The sequence below is a fragment of the Microchirus variegatus genome (assembly GCF_963457635.1).
Source record: "Microchirus variegatus genome assembly, chromosome: 13".
NCBI classification, from domain to species: Eukaryota; Metazoa; Chordata; class Actinopteri; order Pleuronectiformes; family Soleidae; genus Microchirus; species Microchirus variegatus.
Genome location: NC_139814.1, coordinates 6,949,661 through 6,977,575, shown reverse-complemented (window position 1 = coordinate 6,977,575; position 27,915 = coordinate 6,949,661). Strand labels below are relative to the sequence as shown.

General features: G+C 39.5%; 1 protein-coding gene across 1 annotated transcript; it reads right to left on the bottom strand.

Moving 5' to 3' along the window:
- Positions 1-192: 192 nt before the first annotated feature.
- grhl2b (grainyhead-like transcription factor 2b) lies at positions 193-24,284 on the bottom strand (the record flags this gene model as incomplete). Its single annotated transcript, XM_083899848.1, has 16 exons — positions 193-307; positions 2,198-2,262; positions 2,359-2,444; positions 2,605-2,699; positions 2,862-2,899; positions 4,100-4,239; positions 4,747-4,804; positions 5,852-6,010; positions 10,861-10,955; positions 15,988-16,099; positions 17,170-17,323; positions 17,448-17,506; positions 18,851-19,217; positions 20,478-20,545; positions 21,411-21,600; positions 24,265-24,284. The coding sequence occupies 16 exons, from the start codon at positions 24,282-24,284 to the stop codon at positions 193-195; spliced, it is 1,821 nt and encodes a 606-aa protein (XP_083755974.1).
- Positions 24,285-27,915: the final 3,631 nt, after the last annotated feature.

Here is a 27,915-nt window from a genome sequence, read left to right as displayed (position 1 = left end):
GCACAGAAAATACGACTTGCTTCATAGTGTAACAGTGTTGAGTTGGAGAGAGGGAGCAGGTGGGTCACTGTTGCCAGTGTCAGTCAGCTTATCAGACAGTCAATAGCAGCCTCGGGAGTAGATTTCAGCCGACCAGTCACAGTCTCAGCGTCTCTTTGGGCTCTTTCGTCCTGCAGCCGCGCCGACGAGCCGTCAGATCTCCGTCAGCGTGACCTTGTAGGCGTCCGTGTGGCTCTCGATGTTGAGGATGAAGGTGTCTTCGTTGGAGTAGTGCTCGATGATGTTGTCGTCCATGTTCACGAGGATCCTGACGCAAAAGGAAAACACAGATGAAGCCTCGCGTTGAGTTGCCGCCAGGACACGGTAGCGCCACTCTCTCACCGGCTAAGGTCGTGTTTTACACTGCAGCCCACGTCCAACTGTTCACAGTATACACTGCAAATGTTCAGAGAATGTTGACATAGTCTAGTCTAGTCGTCCACATGGGTTTCTGTAGTTACAGAAAACCAAACAGTCTAAACATAATAAAACAAACTGGACGATAGAAATCTGTGCTTGTTTCTGTCTCAAAAAGGTTATGTGGAGCTGCGGCACAAACGTTCTTCTGATTGCAATGAAGTGACTAGGGGTCATTGCACGATACGATGCACGATACATGCGCCTTGATACCGCTAATATCGCGATACAGCGATTTTGCATGACAATCCTATAGCGATACAAACATCCATGAAAAGTTACAAGTGCAGGATTTCTCTATTTATTCACAACGCGGAGAACAAAGTGCATAAAGTCTGTGTATCAAACATGGATGGAGCATCCCTTAAGGTAGCTTTCTCCACCATTATCCCGCTATTAACTCTCTCTTCTTCAGCCTGGTCATTTCCGCCCACAAGTTTCCCTGAAACTGACAGGGACTGTTTACTTTGGAATTTGTTGATGATCTGGTGTATCGATCATCGTACTGCACAAGGAAGGGCGATGATATATCACCAATTTGATATGTTGGCCCACGCCTAGAAACCACAGAAATGGAGGAGACTGAGTTTTCGTGCTGCCATCACCACTGGAATGACAGTGGAGTGGGGGTGGGGGGGGGGGGTGATTCAGGCAGACCCACGGTGCCTGGCGCAATGTAGCACTCGAATTTACAAATGCATAGAGAAGACATTCCATTCCATTCAATTAACTTCTGTCTCTCCAGATCTACGTCTTTGTTGTGCGAGGCGCGCTGTGAGCGACACAGAAGACACTTGTAAATCACGACGTGGTGTCGACTGTGTATCTGTAAAAAAATCCAATCACAATCACCGGATCTCGTGTGTTTTTTTGTTTTTTTTTAGCTGTTCAGAGTGACATATAACATCGAGCTATAGATACACTCTGTATGTGCTTAAAAAGTCTAAACAAGGCCTTCACGACTCTCTTCCCTCCACACAATGCTGCTGGCAAAGCACCAGCATCTTGCCAGGGCTGAATAACGACATTCACATGTGTAGTAAAATGACTGTCATGTATTTAATTACATGTCATGTCAAATTTTATAACCTTTTTTACATCTGAACTCTACAGATTTGAACTAAGGACACATAAAATCATCTTTGTGGGTGATTTCAACATCCTTGTCCATGTTAAAGGTGCCATATGTAAGAATGTGGCCAAAAAAAACGGTTACTACATTCAAATTCAAAATGCGGAGGTCTTTTAGGTTTTCGTTTTTTGACGTAACTGGCAACCCGTGGTTGCTCGGCAGCTGAGACTCTACTGGCTGCAATGATTGGTAGACGGCGGTAGGTGGCGCCACATGCCAAAACGACGATGATTTCAAAACATAAACATGATTTGCAGTCTGCAAAAGATTTTTTTTAATGCAAATATTTTGTCTGTACTGTTGTTGTTGGTGAGTTCAGTTTGTTATGTGAACATTATTCCTGAGTCTCTGTGACACATTAGGAGGATTTGACGGCCAGTTGCTTTAGATTTATTACATAATGCACCTAATCTGTTTTTCTTTCTAAAAGCAGCTACTCTGCTTTGTCCAGGTGAGATGAGTTCAGGTGAGAGGGAGGAGTCCGTGGATCCTCCAGAGATTCTCCTGCTCATTTGTTTGGCAGGAGAATCTCCTGAGCCACTTTGCATTCACACCAACGCACGATCGTCCTCGCGATCTCTGAAGAATCAGCTGATTTAAGTCACTCACCCTTTTTTACTTTTCTTGTAGACTTTGGTTATTCTCTCCGTGGGCACGGCGTACTTCTCTGATATCTGCGAGCGACGAGTGAAAACATTTTTTTGTAAGTTCTTCTGAAAACAAACAAACGCTCTCACGCGTAAAAAAAGAGAAAAAAAACGTTGACTCACAGCATCGATCAGGCCTCTGAGTGTGGGAGACTTCAGCATCAGAGCGTCAAATACCTCGTCTGACTCCTTTCTTACGTACAACAGCACTGCGGAGAAAACGGCCATCTATATTAGTTTTCTTAATGTATTATGTGTACATCTGTGTGTGGGGCATATAGAGAATATTACAGTGTCATATGGTCTTTCGTATGTTTTCATTATTTTATATTCTAAAGTGTATGAAGGAAGGAGACGGCCATCTTGTACCTCTCTTGTGCGTCTCCTCTTTGATCTGTTTGTGAGGTGACGGACACAGGTCTTCATCCGACGGCCTGAACATCCTCTTCACCAGCACGCCAGCTCTAAAAAAAAAACCAAACACGTCGACATCACACGCATTCTCTTTGCATGTGTGGTAAAGAGCGCGGTATCTGTACCTGCTGCTCATTTGCATACTTGTGTGTGAGACCCTGCTGTAAATGGAAATGCTTTTCCTGTTCCTGCCGATGCACACACACACTCACCCTTCTCTCTCTATTTCCTCTGTGTTGAAGGTAAACACCTGGAAATAAACATAAGAGAACAGAAATAAATTAAAAAAATGATGTTGTAGATCAGGAGGTGTGGGAAAAACAGCAGATAAGGAGCCATATGAGCTGTTATAACAGTATTCCATCATAATATCACAATAAAGATATTTATAATGCTATTTCACAGACTTTTCAAAGTAAAAGTGCTTGGTGTGTGCTGTACTTCACAATAAAAAACACAATTATGAATCCAAAATAAGTAAATAATAATATTGCTGACAGCTGTAACAGCTTATACACTCTTAGAAATATAAAGTGCTAAGTGGATCCAGGTAAAACCCTTTCTTCAGGAAAGGGTTTTTCAGAAGCAAATGGTTCCAGGTAGAATCTCAGCCCTTGTAGAAGAACACTTGTGGAACCCTTATTTCTAAGAGTGTAGTAGTTTAAAGTTTATTATTATTATTATTATTATAATGTGTGGAAAAACAATGCTGGCAAATACAGTGCTGAACACATTTATTAGACCACCTGTCATAAAAACTAGAAAATAATCAAACAATATATATATATATATATATATATATATGTATATATACATATAATAATTCTATAATTATTTGCCAAATAGCAAACTGAATTCACCTTTTCATATCAAAATTTGAGTCACTAAAACCAATTGTTCAGTTTGGGAATGCAAGCAAATCACTATAATTTACATATTTATTAAGAAATAATAACATGCTTGAATATTTTCTCAGTTTCTTTGTAGAAAAAAAAAATCTGAACATTTATGGATAACGTTTTTGGCTGCATTCTTACATATGGCGCCTTTAAAGATCTAATCTAAGTTAAAGAGCTTCTACATACTGATGAATAAACACTTACAGAAACATAACAAATGATTTTTGATCATGCTGTTAATTTAGAGCAGCTGAGGCTTTGGATGGTGGTCAAATACATTTGTTAAACACTGTATATGTAATATTATATTCTGTCTATATCCTATATAGAGTCACCATCGGCTGTGCCACTATAACATGTTTTTAAATGCTGGGCTGCATGTAATCGATGAGGAGTTTGACACGACTAAACTACATCATGTCATTAAGTATGTGTGTGTGTGTGTGTGTGTGTGTGTGTGTGTGTGTGTGTGTGTGTGTGTGTGTGTGTGTGTGTGTGTGTGTGTGTGTGTGTGTGTGTGTGTGTGTGTGTGTGTGGAGGAGGTGACGCACCTGTCCGGCCCTCTGCAGGTTACCGAAGTGAACATCAGGAATGAAGAGGACGGGCTGAGCCTCCAGGTCCGTCAAGGTCTTGAAATGAGTGGAGTCGGCCTTTTTGGGAACAGTTATCACACCAACACCTCCGTCCTTCCCTGGAGACCAGAGAAGAAGACGTACAGACATATTTTTTTAAACAACAAATAGAGGTTAAACAAACTTTTTAGAGAGGAATGATATAAACTCGCTAGTCAATTTATTAGGGACACCTGTTCAACACAAATATCTAGTCAGCTAAATACACGGCAGCAACTCTACGCATCAGAATGGAGAAGGAAGGTGATTTGAGTGCATTATTCGATTAATAGATTACTAAATTCATTTTGATTATTTTTAATAATTAAAACAGCTTCTTAAATTTGAATATTTCCTGGTTTCTTTGTTCCATTTGACAATTTTTATATTATTTTTTTCAAATGTCCAGGTTTTGGAAACACTGATGAACATTTTTCATCATTTTCCGGACATTTAAAGGACCAAAGTCCAAATGTCATTAACCAAAGCATGTAATCAGGTGTACCCGATAAAATGGTTGGTGTATTCATATCTAACATAAAAAAGAAAGTTTTTAATATGACACAACATTTTTCTGCAGCTCAGACCTTTTGACTTCTTGCGGAACAGTTTTCTCTCCTCGTCCCTGATTTTCCTCTCGGCTCCCTGCAGCAAGAAACAACAACAACACAATATGTGAATAAAAAAAAAGATAAATAGATCATATAGAACTTGAATGATTGTTTACAGGTGTCACTGTGCAGAAGAGACCACTAGAGGGCGCACTGGTGTCAATGTTGAACACATTTACTGTTGTTTATGTCAGACTTTTGTAATCCATTCCAGTATCATATGGATTGTGATGATAGTTAGTTTTAATGCATATACATGTTAATACTTTAGCATTAAAACACATTTTTACCTTTTAAAGATTCAGTAAATCACAGAAACATTCAAACTCTTCACCTGTTTTGATGATAAGTTGAGAGTTTTGTTTCTCTACATACACAGATGTTTACGGAATCAATAATTGTAGCATTTTACACAGTGTTAACACAAAACTAAAACCATTTGTAATTTATGTTTATTTGTTTACACTGAATGATTTACAGCTGCAAACAAGTTTACAAACTAAACATGAAACTGAGCAGATAATCTGGCATTCACACAAATCATTTAAAAACTTCTGTTTATCAAATAGTTTTCCTCAAAGAAACACCTTGGTCTGTATAGTTGATAATTGTTTAATTTTTTATTCATTTCATACTATTATGTGATAAATGTATATGTGTTATTAAACTGAAGTTATTGTGGTTTGGTTTAGTTAGTTCAATAAAACACAAACAAGCGATTTTTAATTCATGGTTTTTGGTTTTGATGTGCAGTTACAGTTTTCTAGACATTTTATAGTATATATAGAGTATAATCTTCAAATTGATTGAAATAAATAGTCTACATATTGTTAAAAAAAACAAAGAGGAAACATGAGTCACAGCTAATATAGAATAATAGAAAATAAATCTATGAAATTTGTCACGGACACTTAATCTGCAACTGGATATGTAATAAGTTATTAGATTTATTAGATTACATCTTTTTGAATGTGAGGTGTGTCGTGTGTTAATGTACTGAATAATTTGGACCTCAATCATCAAATAAATAATTTTGTGTTACACCATCCTACAGGTGACGCAGCGGACGTGTTTTTCTCACCTTGTCACAGAAGACCTTGATCTGTGAATACGCTCTGTGCAGCGGTTTGTTGCTGCGGTTGTTGTAGCTGTACGTGTCGATCTGGATCATCAGAGGAAGACCCTTCACGCCTTTCTGCGACGAGAAGTCCGTGCTCAGACAGTTGACTGTGATGAAAATCTGCACATCAACACACAGAAGCAGAGAGGACGAGGGTTAAACCTTTCTCACAAAATAACTCGCACAAAACAATCTGTGAGAGAAAAAATACAATCACAAACATGTTCTTACAAAAACATAATATTCTTTAGTGAACATTTAAAGTGAAAAACATGGATAATATTTAATAGTCTTATTGTTTCGACCTGAAGCAAACCAGGAAATAGCCATATATTGAAGCACCAGCAGGGGGCGTCTCATCAGCTTCTACTCGACAGTCTTGTATAAAGTACCTTAAAGTGATACTTGAGTAAAAGTACAAATATGTTACTAGAAAATGACTTTGGTCGAAGTTGGTCACTTTTTAAGTAAAGGTCTTTAAGTACATTACATTTACTGTACTTGTCTTTCAAGTGAAAGGTTGTCGGTTCAATTCCTGGCCCTGCAAGTCTATATGTGTCCTTGAGCAAGACACTTAACCCCATGTTGCAGTATATGAAAGATCAAGACTAGAAAAGCTCTATATAACTACAGACCATAATACCAACTCTTCTTCTTCTGATTTTATTTGGTAGTAACGAAGATAAATAAATTACAAAGTACAGATACATGATTTTTTTCGTGCAGTACTTTGTTACAACATTGTTTATAACATCAGTAAACACTTTCCTGAGGAGGTTATGGTCTCAATCACTAGTTTCACCTCTTCTTTAATAGAACACAGTGTTAATTTTGTCAATGATATTCACATTTAGAGGAAAATAGAGAATAAATCACAACACACGTGAGTGGACACCAGTGTGACTGACAGCTGTGACCGCATTAACAAATCACCCACATGAAATATTAACGATTTTCCCAACTGCAAATTCACCACAGACGACTTAGTGTGAGTGTTTTAAATCATGGGTTGGGATAATATGGAACGAGTCAAAACGTGTCACATTTGTTGAGTCGACAAAACATCAACCTCTATCCTCCAGACAAGCCTGGACTATCTCTCTTTATTAGGGCCAAACACTTTCTGTAATATTGTGATAAAATATCATCAGTTTTGCTTCGAAGTGATTTTTAGGCACAGAAAACAAAACGGAAACAACTCACAAATCTGAGCCAAAATAATATATATCAATATAGGTGCTATATGCTATAGTGACATTAAAATAAATGTATGTAACTGAGCCCTGCTCTTTGTTCTGAGGCTGCGCCTTTAATGAAAATCAAGTTACGTTCGCGTCTATTCGAGTGGCACAATGGGATCAGCGTGAGCTCTGAGCGACCTGGTCGTCGCACCTGTTCCCGCTCTGCAACAGGTACATTCAAGCTTCATCGTCACACGCATTTAAAACAAAAAGAGGGGGATGAACAGAAGAGAGAAGGAAAGAAACGGAGAGAACGAGTCAATATTGGCCCAGAGAGAAGTGCGTTTGGACGTCCTCCAGCAATGTCTTTGTCCCTGGGCTGCTATTAGAATGAAAGACACACACACACACACACACACACACACACACACACACACACACACACACACAGAGTCACTCGCATTCACACAGAAATGAGGGCAAAACAAACAACAGAGGGTGGGGACAGGGATCGGTGTGTGTCGGCCCCTCGGGGGCCTATGGAGTTCAAACAGCGACAAGGCTCCATTTAAGGAGCGGCCACAAAGGAGTGGGCGACATAAAGACAAAGCAGACAAACAGGGCAAAAGTACACAACGCTGCTGCCCACAAGTTAAGACAGTCAGCAACAGGAGATTTGTGTCAAATTCGCCATTAAACTCATTCAGACTGGTCAAACAAACCCGTTTATCCCGGGTTAAAACAGCAGTGGGAATGTGTTTAATCGGAATTCACTCTGAATTGCCTCTGATTTATGGCTGCAACGAATGATTATTGTCATTCATTCATATTCAGTTGAGGATTTTCCATGATTAATTGAGTATACTGATTGGTGTTTAACTAACGTGGATATGATGATAATTTCTTTGTTAAATGGAGCAAAGAAACCCGGAAAAATGTTAATATTTAAGAAGCCTACAACTGTGTGTAATTACTGAAAAACACTCAAAAGTGATTAATTGATTATACAAAATAGTCGTTGCAGGCCTTCTCTGATCACTGGGAATTAAAGACTTCACAGGGCATTCGCTGTGCAGCTGTTAATATAGTCATGAGCATCAATGTATAGGATCAACGAAGCAATATATTTATGGACAGATCACAGTGAAAGATGTGAAATAGTGAGAGCTAAAACACTGTAACTCCAACCCATTCTGTTTTTGGGATGTTTGACACGACAGAAGCCCTGGTCTTTGCCCCCTGATGGTAAAGTCCGATCCCTCCGGCCGGAAATCAGAAATCCTGGTGTTCAGAAATGTACATAAAGCTCACACAGAGTGGTCCTGTTGCACATATATGTTAGTTATAGAGGTCAAATTACATACATTAACTTGCTTTTATGCGCATACCTCTGCGTCGTGGTGACGGATACGCACTGCAATTTCCCGCCCGAACAGTAGGGGTCGCTATGCAAGGTTGTTGTGCTTTTGGCTACAGTGAGCGATGGCGTCCGAGAGAGAAAGAGTGTTGTTGTTGTTGTTGTTGTTGCACTTGAATGACATTGAAACAGTGGCCGTTTCTCACCTGAAATAAATATTTTTCTGTCACGGAACGCAGTTTTAACATCATTTGAGGCGAGAAATTTGCCATTTAGAGTCTAAACATGTGCTGTGTGTGTATTAAGATATGACGCATTTACAGTTTGGCAGCGACGTTGTCGGCGGTGATCGGCTCCGCCTCTGTGGACGCTCGGTGCACACTGTGAGCCGGCACAGAGCAGCGTTAGCTCGGCCTGTCCTGAGGACCAATCGCAGCCTTTGCCGTCTCCGTTGTCCCTTGACGGAGTGACAGACACTTAAAAAACATTTCGTGCAGCCGGAGACGACGCAGAGGCTCTGCGTCAACGGAGAGGGCTCTGCGTAACCTACGTAGAGCACTTTACGCAGGAGTATAAATGGGGCTTTAGTCTCAGGTCAGCAGATCAGAGGCTACGAAAAACAAAGTATAAAACTAGAAGAGACTGTTCTTTTCAAGTAGTAGCACCTAGATTTTAGAATGATTTACTTCACTTGTGCCCACTTTTTTTTAAAAAAGCAGCTGAAGACCTGGCAGGCTTTTAGTCGAACAAGGGTTTTAAATGATTGTCTGTTAAAGGTGAAGTAAGTAGTTTATAGTGCCATCTAGATGAGAGGCTGAAATTTACAACAAAGACCTGCTGCTCTGCTCACCCCCTCCCTTCCCTGAGCGCTACGGTATCCTCAGCTGGTCAAATGTCGTCCTCGTCGTCTTTCTCCGTGTCAGCAGAAGAGGTTCGTGAGGCGAGGGAGAGGGCGAGCTACCGCGGCCGTAGCAGACGAAGCGGAGAGAGAGGAGGCGGGACTTCAGCTACTAGTAAAGAGACGCTTGTTTTGTTCTCTCGCATTTGTCCTTACAGGCTCCGGTAGAAACATGGCGTCTCGCTGCTAACAGTGGCTCTGCAACCGCGGCCCGCGACCGTGTTATTTTACATGACTTTTTGAAACACTACGAAAATGAAACAAAAACTATTATACAGCGACTAGACAATGCAGGAGCACATAATATGTATACAAAAGTGGATTTTGGGTTATATAAACCCATAAATACTACACAGTGTCCCTTTAATGTGTATTGTGATTATATACTTTGGTTGTTCTTCTTCTTTTATTGTGGCGTTTCATTGTCGAGAATCCAGAGGTCTTTTATTTTGAAAGGGAGTTTCCGCCCGTTCGCTGCACGGCAGTTATGACATCACGCTTTACTACGGACAGTTGAGCGCATACCGCTTCCACGCTGGAGAGTTACGTGCCATTAAACGCTGTTTACTACTACGTCGTGCCTTCGGAAAGCATCGTCTGTAAGTTCCATGCCTGTGTAATGTGTGTAATGAAGACATACGTGGGTGTGTGATTATGATAATAGTGTTGTACAATGTTAGCTTGCGCTCTCTGTTAGCTAACCGGCAGTTAGCTTACCGGAAGTTAGCCCGTATCGCCGGTGCTCATTAGTCGGCTCGTTTAAGGAGGAATGTGTTTATTTTTATATACTGCTTTCCTTCTGATCTGATATACTGACATGTGTTGTGTTTGCACTGTGTACAGTTGGAGGTTGAGTTTATGGTAATATGTAATTCTCAGTATTTACATATGCTTATCTGTTTGTTTACATGCTGTCATGTGGGTCAGCTTGTGTGTGTGTGTGAAGTGATGACATGCAGCATTATGTGACTTAACAATTTATTCACAAGTTTTATATGTGAATGTTTATTTGAACAATTCTATTTTGTGTTATTTCATACAGTTTTAAAAAAAGGAAAAGAAAGGAAGAGAAAAGACAAGAAAGTGTAAAGTGGATTATCTTTGAACATCACTAAAGATCCTGAAACACTGGACTCTGTCGTTCTTTGGATTGTTAGCTATCTGTCAGCTTGTCTACGTCACAACACGGACTCGTGAGACAGAATATTTATTATATTTGTATTGCATGCAACTCAAAACAAAACACCACAAGGAAGAAAAGAACATGAATGGTGTTAATTATCCTTTTAATTATCCTGCTTATTTGAGTGTAAGACAGTCTAAAGAGAGCATGTAATAAGTGCAATGTAATGTGCAGCGTCTGTAGCTTACATCACAGTCAAAAGTCGGCTCATTTGTAGTGCGTTTGTTTGCCAACAACTGAATCAGCACAAAAAAAACCCAGTCCCACTGCTTTTTCCCCAACATCCACAACACGCCTCCAGTGTCAACCACTTTCTGGGAAAATGACGAGCGTCATATTTGAGTTATGTACCTTTGCCTCTTCGTTGACGTCCCAGGTGAAGGAGATGGCGTTGTAGGCGATTTCCTCGATGTTCCCGATGGTGTTGAAGCTCTCCTTGTAATCAGCTGTGAGGACAAAAGGGGACAATGTTTGTGATTAATGTTTGCACAAAAAGATTCATTCAACATTTTCTAAAAATCTGCAAAAGCAAAAACACTGTCATAAGACACGGATTGGTCATTAAATGACACAAGCAGGTAGCTATTGTTTGTTTGGATAAGCAATCGAATGGCACGCTTCAATTTCATAAGATAAAACCTTATCTGCTTGAGCAAACACACTCTCGGGCTTCAAAGGCAGCAGCAGTAAAGACAGGAGGTTATTTGGCTGAGCAGGTTGTTAGAGAGACACTCAGACACACAGAGAGCGAGAGAGAGAGAGACCTGGCTGGGTTTTTGTTGACCTGAGCGAAACCAGCGGAGCCTTTAAAAATGAGTAGTTCACTGGAATGCTGTGGAAACATGTGGACTTTTTTTCTGAATGAAAAGAATTCCAGGGACTGTGATGCAAGAAAATGAATTTATCCACCAAAAAATATGTATAGTAAAGTCAAAGTAAAGGTGAATTAACACATATATTTCATTTAAGATAAGGATTTCATACGTATATTGTGGGGGGAAAACAATGAATGCAGTTGTCATCAGGACATATGTGATTTGTTTTAGTTTATAAGACTGTCTCAATTATTAAAGGGCAGTTTCACCCATTATTTCCTCTCTTTTCAGATCTTTTACTCATAAACGGGCTTTTATTTTCTTTGAAGGAAGTGAATTTGACATGGACTTTTTGTCTTCTTCTTTTTTCAATTCCAACTTCCTCTGTTGTTGTGGGAATGAGACACATGTGACAACAAGATTTTCCCTCATCTTTCATTTTGTTTGTCTCCTTCCTCTCTAGAGGTCACAACAGTGGATGATCCACGTAGTTGATTTGGCAGAGATTTGAACACAGGTAACACACCTCCTGACACAATCCTTCCATCTATCTGGGTTTGGGAGCAGCACAAGCAGAACACTGGATGTGGCCGGGGGTTAAATTTAGAACACAGGTTCTAAACTTAATATCAAGTTATAATATATTTTGAAATTCTATGAAATATCAATGTAAATAGTCAATTGAGTTTGAGACCCCTAATTTAATTTACAGTGTCATAATACCAATGGGGATTGGGTACCTTGCTCAGGGGAGCCCCAGTCCTTAACCTGGCAGGGACTTGAACTGGCAACCTTTCAGTTACAGGCCACTGAATACAAATAAGAGAGTATAAAGTTCTTTTTAAGCCATTTTAAAAAATAAGATCCACAGCAATTGCATATTTTAATCCTTGGTTATAGTTTCCTACTCTATAGTCTCCCTATAGTAGGGGAACATGCTCTTTTATTTATTTATTTATTTATTTATTTATTTATTTTTATTAATGTATGTATGTCTTAAGTTCATGTGTCCACCCACAACTGATAATAATAGAAACACATTTTCACACTGAGCTCGAGTGAAGTGATTCATGAAATCAGCTCCTGATCTGAACTGAACATCCGTAAGACAGAGATAAGAGAGGATAGAAGATTACACTGCTACTAAACACCACCGACAGTCGCCCAGCGTGCCTGTGTCCACCTGTGACATCAGAGCATCGTCATCCACCAACACCATGACCTCCGCCATCATCCCAACTGCCGTCACACGGACACTTCCTGGTTTGTCAGCAGGTGCACGGAGCAGAAGGACAGGCAGCAACATAATGCTAAATAACCCCCATTCAAATCAGATCCATTCAGGAGTCCCCTCCCCCCTAAACCCCCCGTATGATAAACCCTCCACCGCTATTCAAATCAGCTCTCTGGTTCAGGTTACAGCTACAGGCAGGGTGGAGGGTCTGTCATCTGACCCCAAACCCCCGACATGAATTAACCCAAACCCTCTGTTCACAAGTTTCCTCGGACATTTTCTTTCCCTCAAAATCTCAAGCATCACAGTCGACTTCAGTTTAAATATCCCTCTATCAAAACAGACTGGAAATTCACTGCTTATCCAACAATAATTCCTGTTCATGGAACATCTTCAGCACAAACCATGTCCCTTTAAATGATTCTAAACCTAGAACAGAGAACAGAGCAACCTGCAACTATTTTAATTAAAGTCCCTGTAAAGTAATAAAGAATATCTCTTCTGACTTTGTCACCCCACAGGAAAATGCTTTAAAGTATTTGCTTTAACTGATTGATTGAACACAATTTGCGTCTTCTACACAAAGATTGAGAACATGGAGTGAAAACAATGAAAAGTGCGCTCTGCTTTTAAGAGTCTGTCACCACGTTTTACTCACATCATCGCGACTGTACTCGATCCTCATCATAAAGATGTAATGTTATGTGAGGTGTTTTTGATGGGGTTAGGGTTAGGTTTAACTGATGTCTAAAACACTTTCATGTTAATTTCATGTCATAACTAATGTTGTCAGGTGGTGCAACCAATTTAAACCAATAAATGATAAGTTAAAGTAACCAAATGGTTTATAAATGTAATGTGTGTAGTTATAATACTGAATATATGAATTTGTGTGATTATTTTCCTGTCTTTAAATGTAAAATTGGATGCTAAGGATGCTTAAAACCTGACCTACAGAGAGCAAAAATCTTAAATTGTAGAATTATATTGAAAAAACAAATTTAAAAAAAACCACAATGATAAAAATAATAATGTTTATCTAATGTAGACACCGTAGCTTAAGGGATAGTTGCCAAATAATTAATTTTAAAATAAATATTAGGAATGTATATATATTATTTATAAATATTTGGTTGTGCCACCTGACATTTTTTTGTTGTGAAGTTAAAAAATACTGTTAAAAAATGAGTTAAAACAGTTAGAATAGTTATTCAATAGATGAGACATGTTCAAACTATGCATTACATCCATATTGAAAATACTTTTTAAAAATACCATTTTAGAAGCTTTATTTGTCATTGACCCTTATACATTAATTTGACATCATACATGTGTTTTTTAATTGTGAGCTATATAGCGTATGTCGTTCCATGTTGTTCCACTTCTAGTCCTGATAATCTAGTCCTGACCAGACTAGATGCTCATTGACCACTGGGTCATTTGAGTTTGAGATGTATTATTGTATATTGGTAAACACGCCAATATGACTAATGATTAAAACAGTAGCCTGAATAAGCTGCTCCCTCCTTATCCTCTACAGCTATAACTACTTATGTTTATTTATTTTACACAGTGAAGAAAATTAATATCTCCATCTGCTGTGACATGAGTATTCAAAAATGTGTTCATTTCCGTACAGAAGATACTACATGACGTCTAATACTTATCAGCATTGTGTCTTGAAAACTGCCTATACGTGTACTGTATAATAATACAAATGTATTATTATTATTAGCAATATTATTACTATTATTAAACGAACACATAAATGCTCCCCAAAATGAATGTGAAAACCGACTGCGGTGACAACACGCTATGTGCATGTAGCATTTTAAGAACTGGGTTATATTTTCAAATAAAACTGATCCTATCATATTTTGATAGTTGTTTATAGCTCAGTGCAATGATATAGAATGTTGCTATGATTGCAATATTTAAAGTGAAGTTTGAAGTCTTATGTGGGACTGGATTACATGTCAAACTGGTTCCTGTTAGAATGTTCAACATCCTTGTTTGCGTTTAATTTGCTGTTTGGCTCAATTATTAAGTTTCATGTGTCCTATTTATAACTTTTTGGCTTTGTAGCTTCATGCTAAGCTAAGCGAACAGCCTTCATGAGACACATTAATGCGATTTAAAAAAGAAATCTCAAATTACTCCTTTAGTAAATAGCAATAAAATAAAGTTTAGGAACAAGGATGTGCAAAATACTTCCACATGCATACAGCAGTTTTAAAAGAAACAGAAGATTTAACATAAGTACAATTTAAAAAGCAAAAGACTAACATCAGATATGATGCTGGTAAAGACACGGTGCTTTTCCTATCATCTATTTACTAGGTCAACACAATCATCTTAATCATTTTTAGTATGAAATAATGCAGTTCCTTTGGGCTGTGAGTTAAATATATTTTTATATGTGTCACTAAAAGTAAATCATAGTCCAAGAAAAGCTCATAGAAAATCAATATAAATACTAATGCCGTTGTTTTTATATCACCATTATACTGTATGATCAGTTATTTACATCGTAATGTTTAAGACACAATGTGGTCTATTTCCGCTTTAGAGTAATCTTTTGATGACCTCGTTGACAACATGTAAAGATGTGTGTGAACTCTCTGGTTCACTTAATATAGATATGAAATCCAGATCTAAACTGGGCAAGAATCCATTTCGACAGACCAGGATGAGCCAAGGAAACACAGGGGCCAGCATTCCTCTCCCTGTCCCAACAAGCTGTGTGCAAGTCTATGTGCATATGTGTGTGTGTTTGTGTGTCTCTGCCTGTAAACAGGCCCGAGCTTGTCAAACGCAAACTGCCGACCAGCTTCTCACACACGCACACACACACACACACACTGATTCATTCCACAAGCTGTAGAAAAGATTGGTTCACATTCAAATCCATCAACCGAAAAAACACAGCGACATAAAGGTCAAATGTGTTGTGATATGATTATGAAGCAGCAGCAGATCCACACACACACACACACACACACACACGCACATGCACATGCACACACCCACACCTTGTTGGAGTGCAGTGTTTTCCACAAATAAGTGTTTTACTCAGTGATTCAAGCATTGTAGAGGAGATTACAGGATTTACGCTGTGTGTTGCAGCAACATCTTGACTTTTAAAGATTAAGGTGTGTGTGTGTGTGTGTGTGTGTGTGAGGACGATGGTGGGTGACTGAGCAGCCCGAGGCAGACAGCTGGGTGGGGGCTTGTTTGCACTCACTTTGGTCATGCCTTGTTTAATAGCTGAGGACATTCCGGCATTCGCACCAGCATCAATCTGTCACCAGCTTCTTATTGCGTGTGTTTTCATTCATTCATTTCAACTGTTACTGTCTTAACTGTTGTATGTAAACATGTAAACACGGACACTCTGGAGGGAGGAGGGAGGCGGCGGAGAGGTCTTACCTATGTCCAGGACTCTCTGTTTGGCTGTGTGCTGCCGCGAGTGCCAGTACTTCCAGTATTTAAGCTGCTCATCCCGGTTCTTGTCCTCACTGAACACCACCATTATCACACTCTGAAAACAGCAGATAGAACACATTCAAATCCTGTCTATTGTGTCCATTTTCCACTATTTGTAATGTGTCGTTTTCAGACATGAACTCTGGAAACTGGGTTCGGTCATTCACCTGAGTTAAATGTTCACATATGATGAATGTGACAGCACATCACCTAGATCAGGAGGTGACGCCTGACACGAGCATTCAGGAGGATACACATTTGCTATGTGGTGTGTTTTTTTGTTTTTTTTTGCAGGCTGAAGATTTGATAGGGATCTGGCAGGAGAAGTTACAAAAAATGTTCTAGGTGACCTTTAAGAACATTTGCATTCTTGCATTCAGCCCCTTCAGCCAGCTTTGGTGCTTTAGTGCATGTCTGGAAGCAGTTATCCATCCATGTTACCTGTAGAAACTAAGCTTATGGAAGTCTTATTCTTAAGCAGAAAGCTGGAGAAAGTTAAATTGGTCCTGAATTATCATCAAAAACGAACTTTCATACTCATGTTGTCATCAAATCTATGGTTTTACTCATAGATTCCATATAAAAAGTGGACATAATCTTCTTGGTTGCTGGCTGAAGCTCACCAGGAAGTAAGGATATACTGAATAGCCACCAGGAGGCAACGCGCTGGTTGTAACATGAGCTCAGTTTGAAGTCTATGAGTACATGAACCAACTTATCACTTGATCAGTCAACATTTTAGTGAATAGTTAATGATCTCAATCACTAGTTTTGAGTCTCCTTCAAGAAAACATGACATCAATTTTTTAAATTATGCTCCCGTTTAGAGGAAAATAGGTGGTAAAATAAGGAGTGGACAGACAAAAATGTGATTGACAGGTGGTATTGTCAAGTAGCAGCCTGGACAGGTGACTTTTGAGGCTTCAAAAATTAAAATTCTGAATTTCATGGATCTCTTGGTTTTACTGGATAAACGCACACTCTAGTCTACGGGTTTGGTTAAATTACATTGCAAAATGATGTGTTGTGTTGTAAATCGTCCTCAGCACTTGAGTGAGTGACTCATGGAAAAGTAGAGAAATAATAAAAACTGGTGGTGTGTTGAGACAGAAACGGCCGACTCACCCGCACTTTGCTGATAGGGTGACGGAGGCGGTTGTTGGTGCTGAGCTCGTTGAGCGTCACGGCGTAGAACTGGCCTTTGTTCAGGTACGTCATCGGTCCCTCGCCCTGTTTCTGACGAAGTGAACGAGTGGCGTCCAGCGTGTAACGGAAGTCACTGCGTACACACACACACACACACACACACACACACAGACAGGGGTGACGTTAAATTGGCGTTTAAACGTTTACATGCCGATTCATTTGATTTGCGCCGAGTCATTGTGCTGTCAGTGACTTACACTCTCTCCTGATGAAATAAGAAGTCATCTGCAGCGAGAGAGGCAGGAGTGTGGTACTTCTGTAGAGAATGCAAAACAGCAGGTTACACAACACACCGTGAATGAGAACAAAAACACGCTGTATGTTCAGCATTTAGATTCCCATAAATTAAGGGTCAGAATAACAGTGTTGGAGTTGTTGAAGTGACAAGCTCAACAAGGGACCTTTGGACTCAGTGAATCATATTTAAACGTACCATGACGGCTCCACCCAGCATTTCTCCTCTATGAGTTCCTTTTTACTCTGACTACATTATATACTGTATATTCAGATGTGCTTTGAATACAAGAATGATAAAACTAGAGACAGCAGTTTGACAGTGAACACCTCTACCAAGGTCGCTCAGTTTTTCTTATTCAGATCACCAGCAAAATATAATCATTTATTCCTTGGATCATAACATAAATCCCCCAGAATGTAATTAAAATACGTTCTTTAGAACAATCAAATTTAGCAAAATGACTGGTTTTTCCTACGGCACTCTGACCAATCAGTGGACGGCAGTCTGACGTCACGCATAGTATCAGCTCAGCTCGCTTGGAACCTTGCCAGAGCAGGTACTACAAAAAGTAGCAGGTACTTTCACTAATGGAGAAGAAAATAACTGCATTGTGCCGTGATGAGTGGAGTCGCGCTAGTGGAGAAACGCCATTGATTGGAATGAAGGAAACAGCAACAGGGAGCTTTTGATTGCTGTTGGTGGAGCAGACACTTACAATATCGGACAATCACATTCACGAGAAGCCAAACTCATGATTGTGATTCAAATCTGATTGTAAAATCCTACTGTTTATTTTCTTTCGGACATAGTGCTGCTGCTGCGTGAAGCTGTCTCGCTTTATTTGCACGGTGTGCTTCTTCCACCTCACCTGCTTCTCCCTCAGTCACGATGCATCACTGAGTGCAGCGCAGGAATGTCGGCAAATACTATTATACTGATAATCAGAGAGAGACTTGTGTGCAGCTGATAAGCTTTATCAACATCACTTGATCTAATTCAAACGAGAATTAAAACCACCATTTTTGAGTGTATTATTCATTTAGATCATTGGTTCTCAAAGTGCGGCCCGGGGGCAAATGGTGGCCTGCAGAAACATTTCTGGCGGCCCGCAATGAATTACAGTTGATAGTTTTAATCCAGTAGGTACTTAGCTTGTTAAATGTTTATTGGACATTACTGGATACAGACCAATAAGTGTAAACTGTACAATCTGGTCATTAAAATTATTACAAATGGGATTTCAATCTGTTTTTTTCCTTTGGCGGCCCTCAGTCCAACATTGGGTTCTTAAATTGGCCCCCAGGTATCATAACTTTGAGAACCCCTGGTTTAGATGAATAACAGAGTGTCTTCCTCTCTCACCCCGTCTCTCTCCTCTTCATACGGACTGTCAGGTGGACTCTGCTGGTCTTCTTTGACGTAGGAGCTGTGACTGACCGTGGTCACCTCATACGGACTCTGTTCGTAGATCACTCTGGACTGCTCTTCTCCCTCCGCCCTGTAGTGAACGGCGGGAGCCGTCGTGAAGACGGACGTGTACACCTCGGCCTTCACCACGGCCCCCGACACCGCGCCCGTCCCCGTCGAGCCGCTGAACTGCTCCCGCTTGGCCTCCTGGTGCTCGGTGTTCAGAGACAGGTTGACGGGGACAGATTTGAGGACCTGTACTCGATTGTCCACCGTCTCCACCACCTCACCTTGGCCGGTGGGGTTGCTCTGCAATGTCGTCCTGGAGAAAAAGGAACCGATCAAAACCTTTTTGAAATCAACTTTCAACCTTTGCTAAACGACTGCACTGAAGCTACCATTGGTTCTTGGGCTGTAAAAGTTACTGAAAGAGATGACTCACTGTGTGACAAACTGTGGAGATCAGTTTAATATGTGCACCAGGAAGTTTCCCTACGCTCATGAAAACATATCTCGCACTAGACAGAAAATGTCCTGTGCTCAAAAGAAAGTTTCTCATGCTCATGCATGAAAGGAGCACAAGAAAAAGAAACTCTGTTGTTTTTTTGATCTGTTAGGAGACTCCATAAAATACAGTTATTAGGAGACAAATTTAAAAAAAACATTACTAGCATAAGGAAAATAATATTTGACAACCATCAAGCCAAGCCCGAATTAGTCAGAAATTACCACAGCAAATACTATTTATTATTTTTTTATAAAGTTTTCAGAGGGAAAATTTGAAAAGGTTGAATTGGTTTAAGTCTTTTCATGGGATTTGTTAAATTCCATTGGAATGGTATTTCTGAAACTTTAAGTCAAGTTTAACCTCATCTAAAATAACCAGGAGAAAATGCATCAATTAGTCCTGTTTTAATAATGTTAAAAAAATACAGTGTTGTGATTTTGTTTAAAGAAGCATCGCAGCTCATACTATTTACATTTTATTCAAATCTTCATGAGGAAAATGAGAAATACTTTGTGTCTTTTTGTTTTATTTGTTAACAATAAACAGTATATAAAATATCCTCCGCCTGCTTCAATATGGTGTCGCTTTCCAGTGAAATCACGTCTGAAATTCTACACCAATGTTAAAGAAAATGGACAACTGTTTCAGCAGAACAAGGAAATGAAGTCGTGTTTCACACACTGCAGATCAGTTTCGTGTTTTTTCCTCCACCAGCAGCAGAGAGAGAGAGAGAGAGACAGATTAATATCATGACATATTTGTCCATATCTGGAGAGATTTTCAGCTGCATCAGTCCTGTGCTTCTTTTGTTACGTATCAGTGATTCAGGAAAAACAGGAATCACTCGCCTGTGAATATTACCCACATACTCTCTAGCACTGTTGTCCTCAGCACACACTTCTGTGTTGTGTAAACTGTTTTGTTATCAGGAAAAGCTCAACATCATTCATGTTAAATTGTATTTAATCCTTTTTTTTTTTTTTTTTGCCACAAGTGAAACCTTGTCAGCTTGTGCAGTTTAGTAGGATTCAGCTGCTCGGTGGTTCTCTGTGTGCATGTGTGACCTTCACTGACCTCTTCTCCTGTTCCTCTGTAATTTCAACAACTTTGGGAACTGGCAGGAGCCTCTTTTCTTTCGGCACCTGAAAGGTGAAAAGGGGCAACATCAGCGGGCGTCATGCAAAACTGGACTCTGTCTCCAGGTTTAAACTTAAACTTGAGATTATTAAGACTATTCTCATCATCGATTAATCTGTCGAGTACTTTCTCGATGAATTGAGTACTTTTAGAAAAAAGAAAATCTGTGTTTCTCAGACCCCGAAATAATGACGTTCTCAAATATTTTTGCTTTGTTTTGCTTAGTAACTCACTTAACTATTATCAAAATAGTTGGTGATTCATTTAATAATGGATTAATAACCAATTCATCCAATAATCGCTGTAGCCCTAAATAGATGTTCTACTAATCTCATGTCCCTCCATGTTCCTGTAGACCACTGAAGACCTTTTTCTATAGCTAAAAAAACCCTAAAAACTAAAGCCTTAAAGCGAGTCGAACAATAAACACAAATTGAAAGCATGTCAGTCTGGGCAGAGCCTTTCAGAGATGGAAAGATTTGCCTCAGGCTATGTATGAAATAAGTGCATCTGTCCACGCTCATTTGGTGGGAGGAGCTTAAGACAAAGAGCCCCTCCGTCCCAAAATGTAAGGATTTGAATAGCGGTGGCACTGGATCAGTACTGGTCTACATGTGCTTATTTTGCTGGGCAACACATATAACCCCAAATATCTCCTCACTCCTCATTTTTCGAGTGATCCTGCCAAATGCAGCTTCAAATGAGCGATTCTGAAATGCTCTGCTGCATAATTATAAGTAGTTTAGCAAAAGTGACCTCTTCACATTGTAATCCACTAAATAATATTATATTATCACACGTCCTCGCTCACAGAGGCGTCTCCAGCTCTAAGTGAGTCGCAGTGACCAGAGGCGATCGGCGGATGTGAACCTTGTAGTAGTCGTAGAGGAGGCCCAGAGCGTTGGCGCTGTCCTCGTCCCCGTTGATGCTCATCATGGCCTTGGTGGCTGCAGTCAGTGGGTTCTCCAGGTACGACCTCCATGCCTCGTCCTCGCTGGTGTACGCCCGACGCACGGCGGGGAAGGAGCTCTCGTTGGGGACAACCACCACCAGACGTTTACTGCCACACAAAGATTATCGTTATTATTATTATTAGCTTGTCTTCAGGCTTTAATCCATATCCTTTCTCTCATGCTTCTTTTTTTTTTTTTAATGTTTTTATAGGGGTTTCTTTTGTATATGTTCATGAACTGTGTCCTATATTATGTTTCTATTAACATTGATTTATGTTCAGCATTGGTCCACCTACATTACAACTGTAAAGATTTCAACGTTTTTAGGCCTCTCAGCTGTGGCTGTCCCTGTTTAACTTAACCAACAAAGAAATAAAGCTAAATGTCACTGCCTGAATCTTTGCTTCAGCTTTTTTTTCACCTCCTGGTGATTTTAACATAACATTCTTACGTCAGAATGTTAAAAATCTACTCATGTGTCAACATTTCTTTATTAATTATCCAAAAATCTTCAGCACAAACAGCTGCAGCGTTCACGCCTGAATGGGTTGTTGTTGGCCCACTTAAGTCGAGATCACAGACCAGCTAAACACACAGTGTTGTCACAACTCTGAGTGTGTCAACCCAGGACTTAGAGGAGGTTGTAGAACAAATGACATCAGCATCGCGTCACACCTTTATGGAAACAGTCATAAAAGACGTCGGCGATTACGTCGCAGCCACAAACAAGTTTTCATTTTCCCTTTTGCTTGTGATCGCGCTCTGAAAAGAAACAAAACCGCATTAACTTTGCAAAAAGTTAGCAGGAAGTAGACATAATAGAGTTTCCCCAGACAAATAAAACACCGCCCCAGTCTCTGATGTCATCGTGATGTAAACCTCCTGAGCGAAAGATGTCAGGATAGAAAAGAGGAAGCACAGGCAAACAGCAGGGAGGCTCTGTCCCACCACGTCTGCGTCTATTTTTAATCTGATGTGCTGTGGTTGAGGACTGTCTTCACTCAGACTTAAGTTGCACACATGCAGATACTCTTGAAGAAGAGGATCAGAATGAAAAGAAAACAATTTTTTTTAAAAATAAAATACAAACACGGCATCGTCATTGACCTTGAAGGTCAGCGAATCAAACTTGTTCTCACATGGTCTGATCGACCACGCGGCACAGCAGGTGCGGCGTATAACAAGGACAGTGAAGTGATATGCGTGTGTTTAAAGAGCCACAGGCAATGGAAGACATTCAAGTGATTGTGTTTGTATATGAAAAAAAAAAAACAACACCGACCGAACTCTGGTGGATGTGTCACTGTGTGCAGACACCTGCTGTTTCACAGCACTATCACTGAGAAATTAGCTTTTATTTATTCATTATTTGACTAATGTATATATATATATATATATATATATATATATATATATATATATGTATGATACAGGTAATGGGGGGATAAAAATATGTATATATATATATATATATATACGTATTATATGCGTTAGGAATCACTGCCTTGCACCAATCTACATGTATCTGCCATTATTAAAATAAAATATCTTAAAAACTACCTTACTACTTTTCGGTCAGTCTCTCTCTGTGAAAACACACACTGCTATTTCTGATATTTAATACAATTAAAAATGAGTTGAACTGATAATTCACAACCGACTAACCCATTCCATCATAAAAATAAGAGGACAATAGAAAAAGAAAATTGTTTATGGACATGACTGATTGTCTACAGGACCGCAACAACGATCATTCGATTAACCGATTACTGAATTAATCGTCAACTCGTTTGAAAATGCATTCACCGCTTTGAGGGTTGTTGTTTTTTAACAATTACAACAATCTTTCTGATTTTCCAGCTTCTTAAATGTGATTATTTTTGCACCATATAACAAAGAAATCATTGAAGATTATTCATTATTTCATTTTGAGAACATCATCATTTCCAGGTTTGGGAAACACAGATCAAACTTTTTAAAAAATTTCTGAACCAAACAAGAACTCAATGAATCGAGAAAATAATCCTTACTTGCAGCTCTAATTGTCTCAGTTGCTGTAACTATCTATAATATATAAAAGGAACTTAATATAGATTATATTCTAATCCAGAATCATATTATAGCATAGAATAGAAATTAAATGTCGTTTTGGACATTTAAGAAAGCAATGATAGTCTCTGTTGCTGTAACTATGTTACTATGATGTAATGTTCAATAGCATATAAAGCCTATAGAAACACTAGAGTGTTTCAAACCAGCAGTTTTCACACAGCACAAGCAGAAAATCAAACCCTGAAGGCCTAAAATATGAAAAAAGGTGCAGTGCAATGCAAAGATCGGGCCTCGGACTCTTTTACTTTGCACAGAGTGGATGAATCATAATAAATGCAGTCCATGCACCTTGCATGTTTTCACAGTCCCATCAGTCAAAAATGGCGAATTCAGCTCTAACGACGGCGCCAAGTCATCTCTGTATGTGTGTGTGTGTTGCTGCAGGCCTGCAGGAATGATCCAGTCTGAGACATGAATGTAAAGAATCCTGCAGCATCACACACACACACACACGCACACACAAAAACACCCCAAACTCTCTCTTTTATACAAAACAAACGGATTGACATGTCCAAGGCAGACGCTGTGTCGATTAAATAATTAAAACAAAAGAGTTGTTAGAATAAGAAGAAGCAGGAGGGGAGAGAAAAAAAAGGGTAGTTTCCTCCTGTGAAGTTGAAATGATCAAAGATCCTCTCTCCGCTGCCTCGATCACTTACTTGTCTGTCTCCTGTGACATATTCTGCTTCCTCTCCGAGCCTTTCCTTGTGAAACTGGACTTTCAGGTCGGAGCAGGTAACAGAGTGGATGAGTTGCCAGAAGTTGGTCTACAGGTAAGTCGACTTTTCTCGCCCCGCTGCTTCTCCCTCTCTCTCTCTCTCTCTACCTCTCTCTCTCTACCACACCTGGCAGGTAAAGTCTCTCACTCACTCCTCTCCTCCTTTATGGTCAATTAAAAAAAAAGAAATAATAATAATAATAAGTTTAAAAAACACACAGTAGTATTCACACAAACATGCTGCCGTTAATTATATGTGCCTTGGCTCGCTTTAATGGCAGCGCGTCAACTTTGCGCGGAAATTCTTTCACTGGGAAAAAAGAAGAATAATGTCGAAGGCGAGCGCAGGCTGACGAGAGGGGGGGACGCTGATTGGCTGCCGCCGCGCGAGCGCGAGCTCTGATTGGTCCGCCGAGTCCCAGAGAGGCGGGACAGGGTTTATACGTGAGGCCCTCCTCACCTGCGAGAGAACAAGGCACAAGACAGCAGTGACTCAGTCAGAAAACAGGAAAACACACCGCAGGAGCAGCAGCAGCGCAGGGCCGCTCCTACACTGTATATGGACCCTCTTATGATGCAATAATATGGTATCAGTGTCATTTTTCATCAGCAGTCTCTGATGCTGCGTATAAATGATATTGTATTACTATAAACGCGTTATCACTGACTCAGAACTGTCTTATAACCAGAGGTGGAAAAAGTACTAAAATATTGTACTCAAGTTAAAGTACCAATACTTTGATGAAATGTTACTCAAGTAGAAGTAAAAGTAGTCATCTGAAAATGTGCTCAACTAGAAGTAAAAAGTAGTTCATTTGAAATGTACTTTAAAGGGACACTGCGTAGTATTTATGGGTTTATATAACCCAAAATCCACTTTTTTTATACAGCGCTCAGGGAAGGGAGGGGGTGAGCAGAGGAGCAGTTCTTTGTTGTAAATTCCAGCCTCTCCTCTAGATGGCACTATAAACTACTTACTTCACCTTTAAGTAAAAGTTACTTAGTTACTTTGCGTGGGGTGTGAGGGTAGTAGAAATATGACAAGGGCTCAGAAATCCAAAACTATTTTTGAGGTCACTCGTCCGGCGCGACACAGGATATTACGTCACTTTTGGCGCTCGCCCTCTATGTTCACGCACCAGTGCTGGTGATAATCACATCATCATTGGTCTGGTTCTGCTGTATATTTTCCCACCTGTAGGTCTACATTGTGCTGAATTTTTATCTTTACTCAGTAATGGATAGGATTTATAAAGTAACTAAGTACAATACTTGAGTCAATACGTACTCATGTAAAATACAAAATCCTGATTTTAAATTGTACTTAAAAAATACAAAATACACAAAAAAAAGTATTCAATACAGTAACTTGAGTACACTCTGCTTATAACTCCCTCTTGTCCTTTCTCGCTCCTCTCCTTTCCTCTGTCCTCCATTTGTCCTTTCACCCCAACCTGTCGAGGCAGATGGCCACACATCCTTGAGTCTGGTTCTGTTAGAGGGAGGTTTTTTCTCTCTCCACTGATGTCTAGTGTTTGCTCATGGTGTGAATTGTTGAGTTTCTCCACTCTCTATTATATCTATATTATAAAGGTTGTTACCTTACTATATACACAGTGCCTTGGTGCTATACAAATAAGATTGAATTGAGACCACACACATAACCCTTAAGAGTTCCTGGGGACATTTCCAGCCACTCCGTTTTTATTTTTTATTTTTTTAATCATTGTCAAGCCATTTGGGCCATTATCAATATAGCTCAAATTTTCCAGAAGATATCAATTTTTGGTAAACTTTCTTAAATTAGACTAAAATGGCTAAGCTACGCAAGAACTTACTTTTTTGTTCCTAGCGGCAGAAAACACAAGCACTGTACCTTTCTCAGTGTTTACAGGTACATTTTTGTCACTAGGGGTGCAGAAATGTTTCTTTAGAGGTACAAACAAGCAGGTACACATTTTAAAGGTACAGTGCTTGTACCCTGATAGGGTACAACAGGAGCGACAAAGCATTTGTACCTTTTTAGGTACAGTGTTGTACTTTGATAACTTAGTGTGTAGGAACAATTTAGTAAGTTTATTAGGGTTTTTTTTAATCTGACCCTGCAAAAAAAAAATAACAATTCATCAAAATCGAAACAGTGGAGTTGTGTACACATAATGGCATTGACTGACTAATTTAAAGTGGATAACATATTAATATATCATGTTGTTTTACAGCAGTTTTTGGGAAAGGGGCATTTTCTGACGCTAGGAACAAATTAATATGTTTTTTTAAGGAACTCTTAAGGGTTAAATATACTATATGTAACATTTCTGAATCAACATATCTAAAAACACCAACACTAATGTTCCCTGTCTTTCACCTCATGTCTGCTGGGATTCACTGCAGCTTATTTATATTGTTTAACACTGATACATAGCTGAAATGCTCATCCGGAATAGACTGTGTGTCAAAATGGACGCAGTCTTCTGGTCATGGAGGACATCCTAATAACAGAACACAAAATAAACTGTTCTGTGTGCTTGATGTTTAAACAGATGTTGTAACTGTTAAAGATAATCTGAATATATATAGTCGTAAAAAATATGAAACATAAGTCCAGTTTTTAGTTATTTTAGTATAAATATTTACATAAATAGATGTTGTAACACCATAAACATATTCTGGTATCTTTTATTTACTGCGGATTGTCATAATTTAGTGTTTAATGATTTGGTGATACAGACAGACACACACACCTCATATGGATAAGGGGAATATTGGCACTTCACACACTGATGCTTATTTCAGGCTTTTCTTCTCTTGTAGAGGAAACAGCAACAAGACCCCGTACTGCAACCTGGTCGAAAAAGACTCTTTCTGCGTGGAGTTTCCCCTGTTTGTGTGAGTTTTCTCCAAGTTCTCTGGGTTTTCCTCCAAAAACAAAAAACAGATTTGGTGATTAGGCAAATTTGACACTCTAAATTGACCGTAGGTGTGAGTGTGTGAGTGGATGATTGTTTGTCTTTATGTGGCCCTGTGATGGACTAGAGGATAAAGCGGTAGAACATGGATGGATGTTGAGCAAAAGAGACAATAAAGCTCGGCACATAAGAGTAGATATATATGTACTGTAACTTATCCAGGTATTGTGTGGCAGCTGATATTGTCCAGTAGATGCCTATAGTTGCAGGTGATGTCTGTGAATTTCTAGTTTCAAACACTGACATACTGTTAAAATGCCAAGGGTTTGACAACAAGAGTGGACTACAAACTATTCTGTTCATCCAGGCTAAACTTCTGCAAACACAAATATGGAGTCGGGGCCTTCACAATTCTCAATTTTTGAGGTGCTAAGACAACGGGATAATGTGGACGACAGGCGTGTTCATAGCTAAATGTATGTGTCTTTGAATGACAATGGAGTAGTATGGACGTTTTTTCCCATCTGTAGTGTTACAGTAAGAGCAGGACTTTAGCTACAAAATGTTCTCTTGTAAGACACCTCAATTGCTTTTAAGCAGACGCTCGGCTCTGAATGCATGTAACAAACCATGAATTACACTATTCTAAAAAAAAAAAAATCCAAAAACTTGGACGATGAATGCTT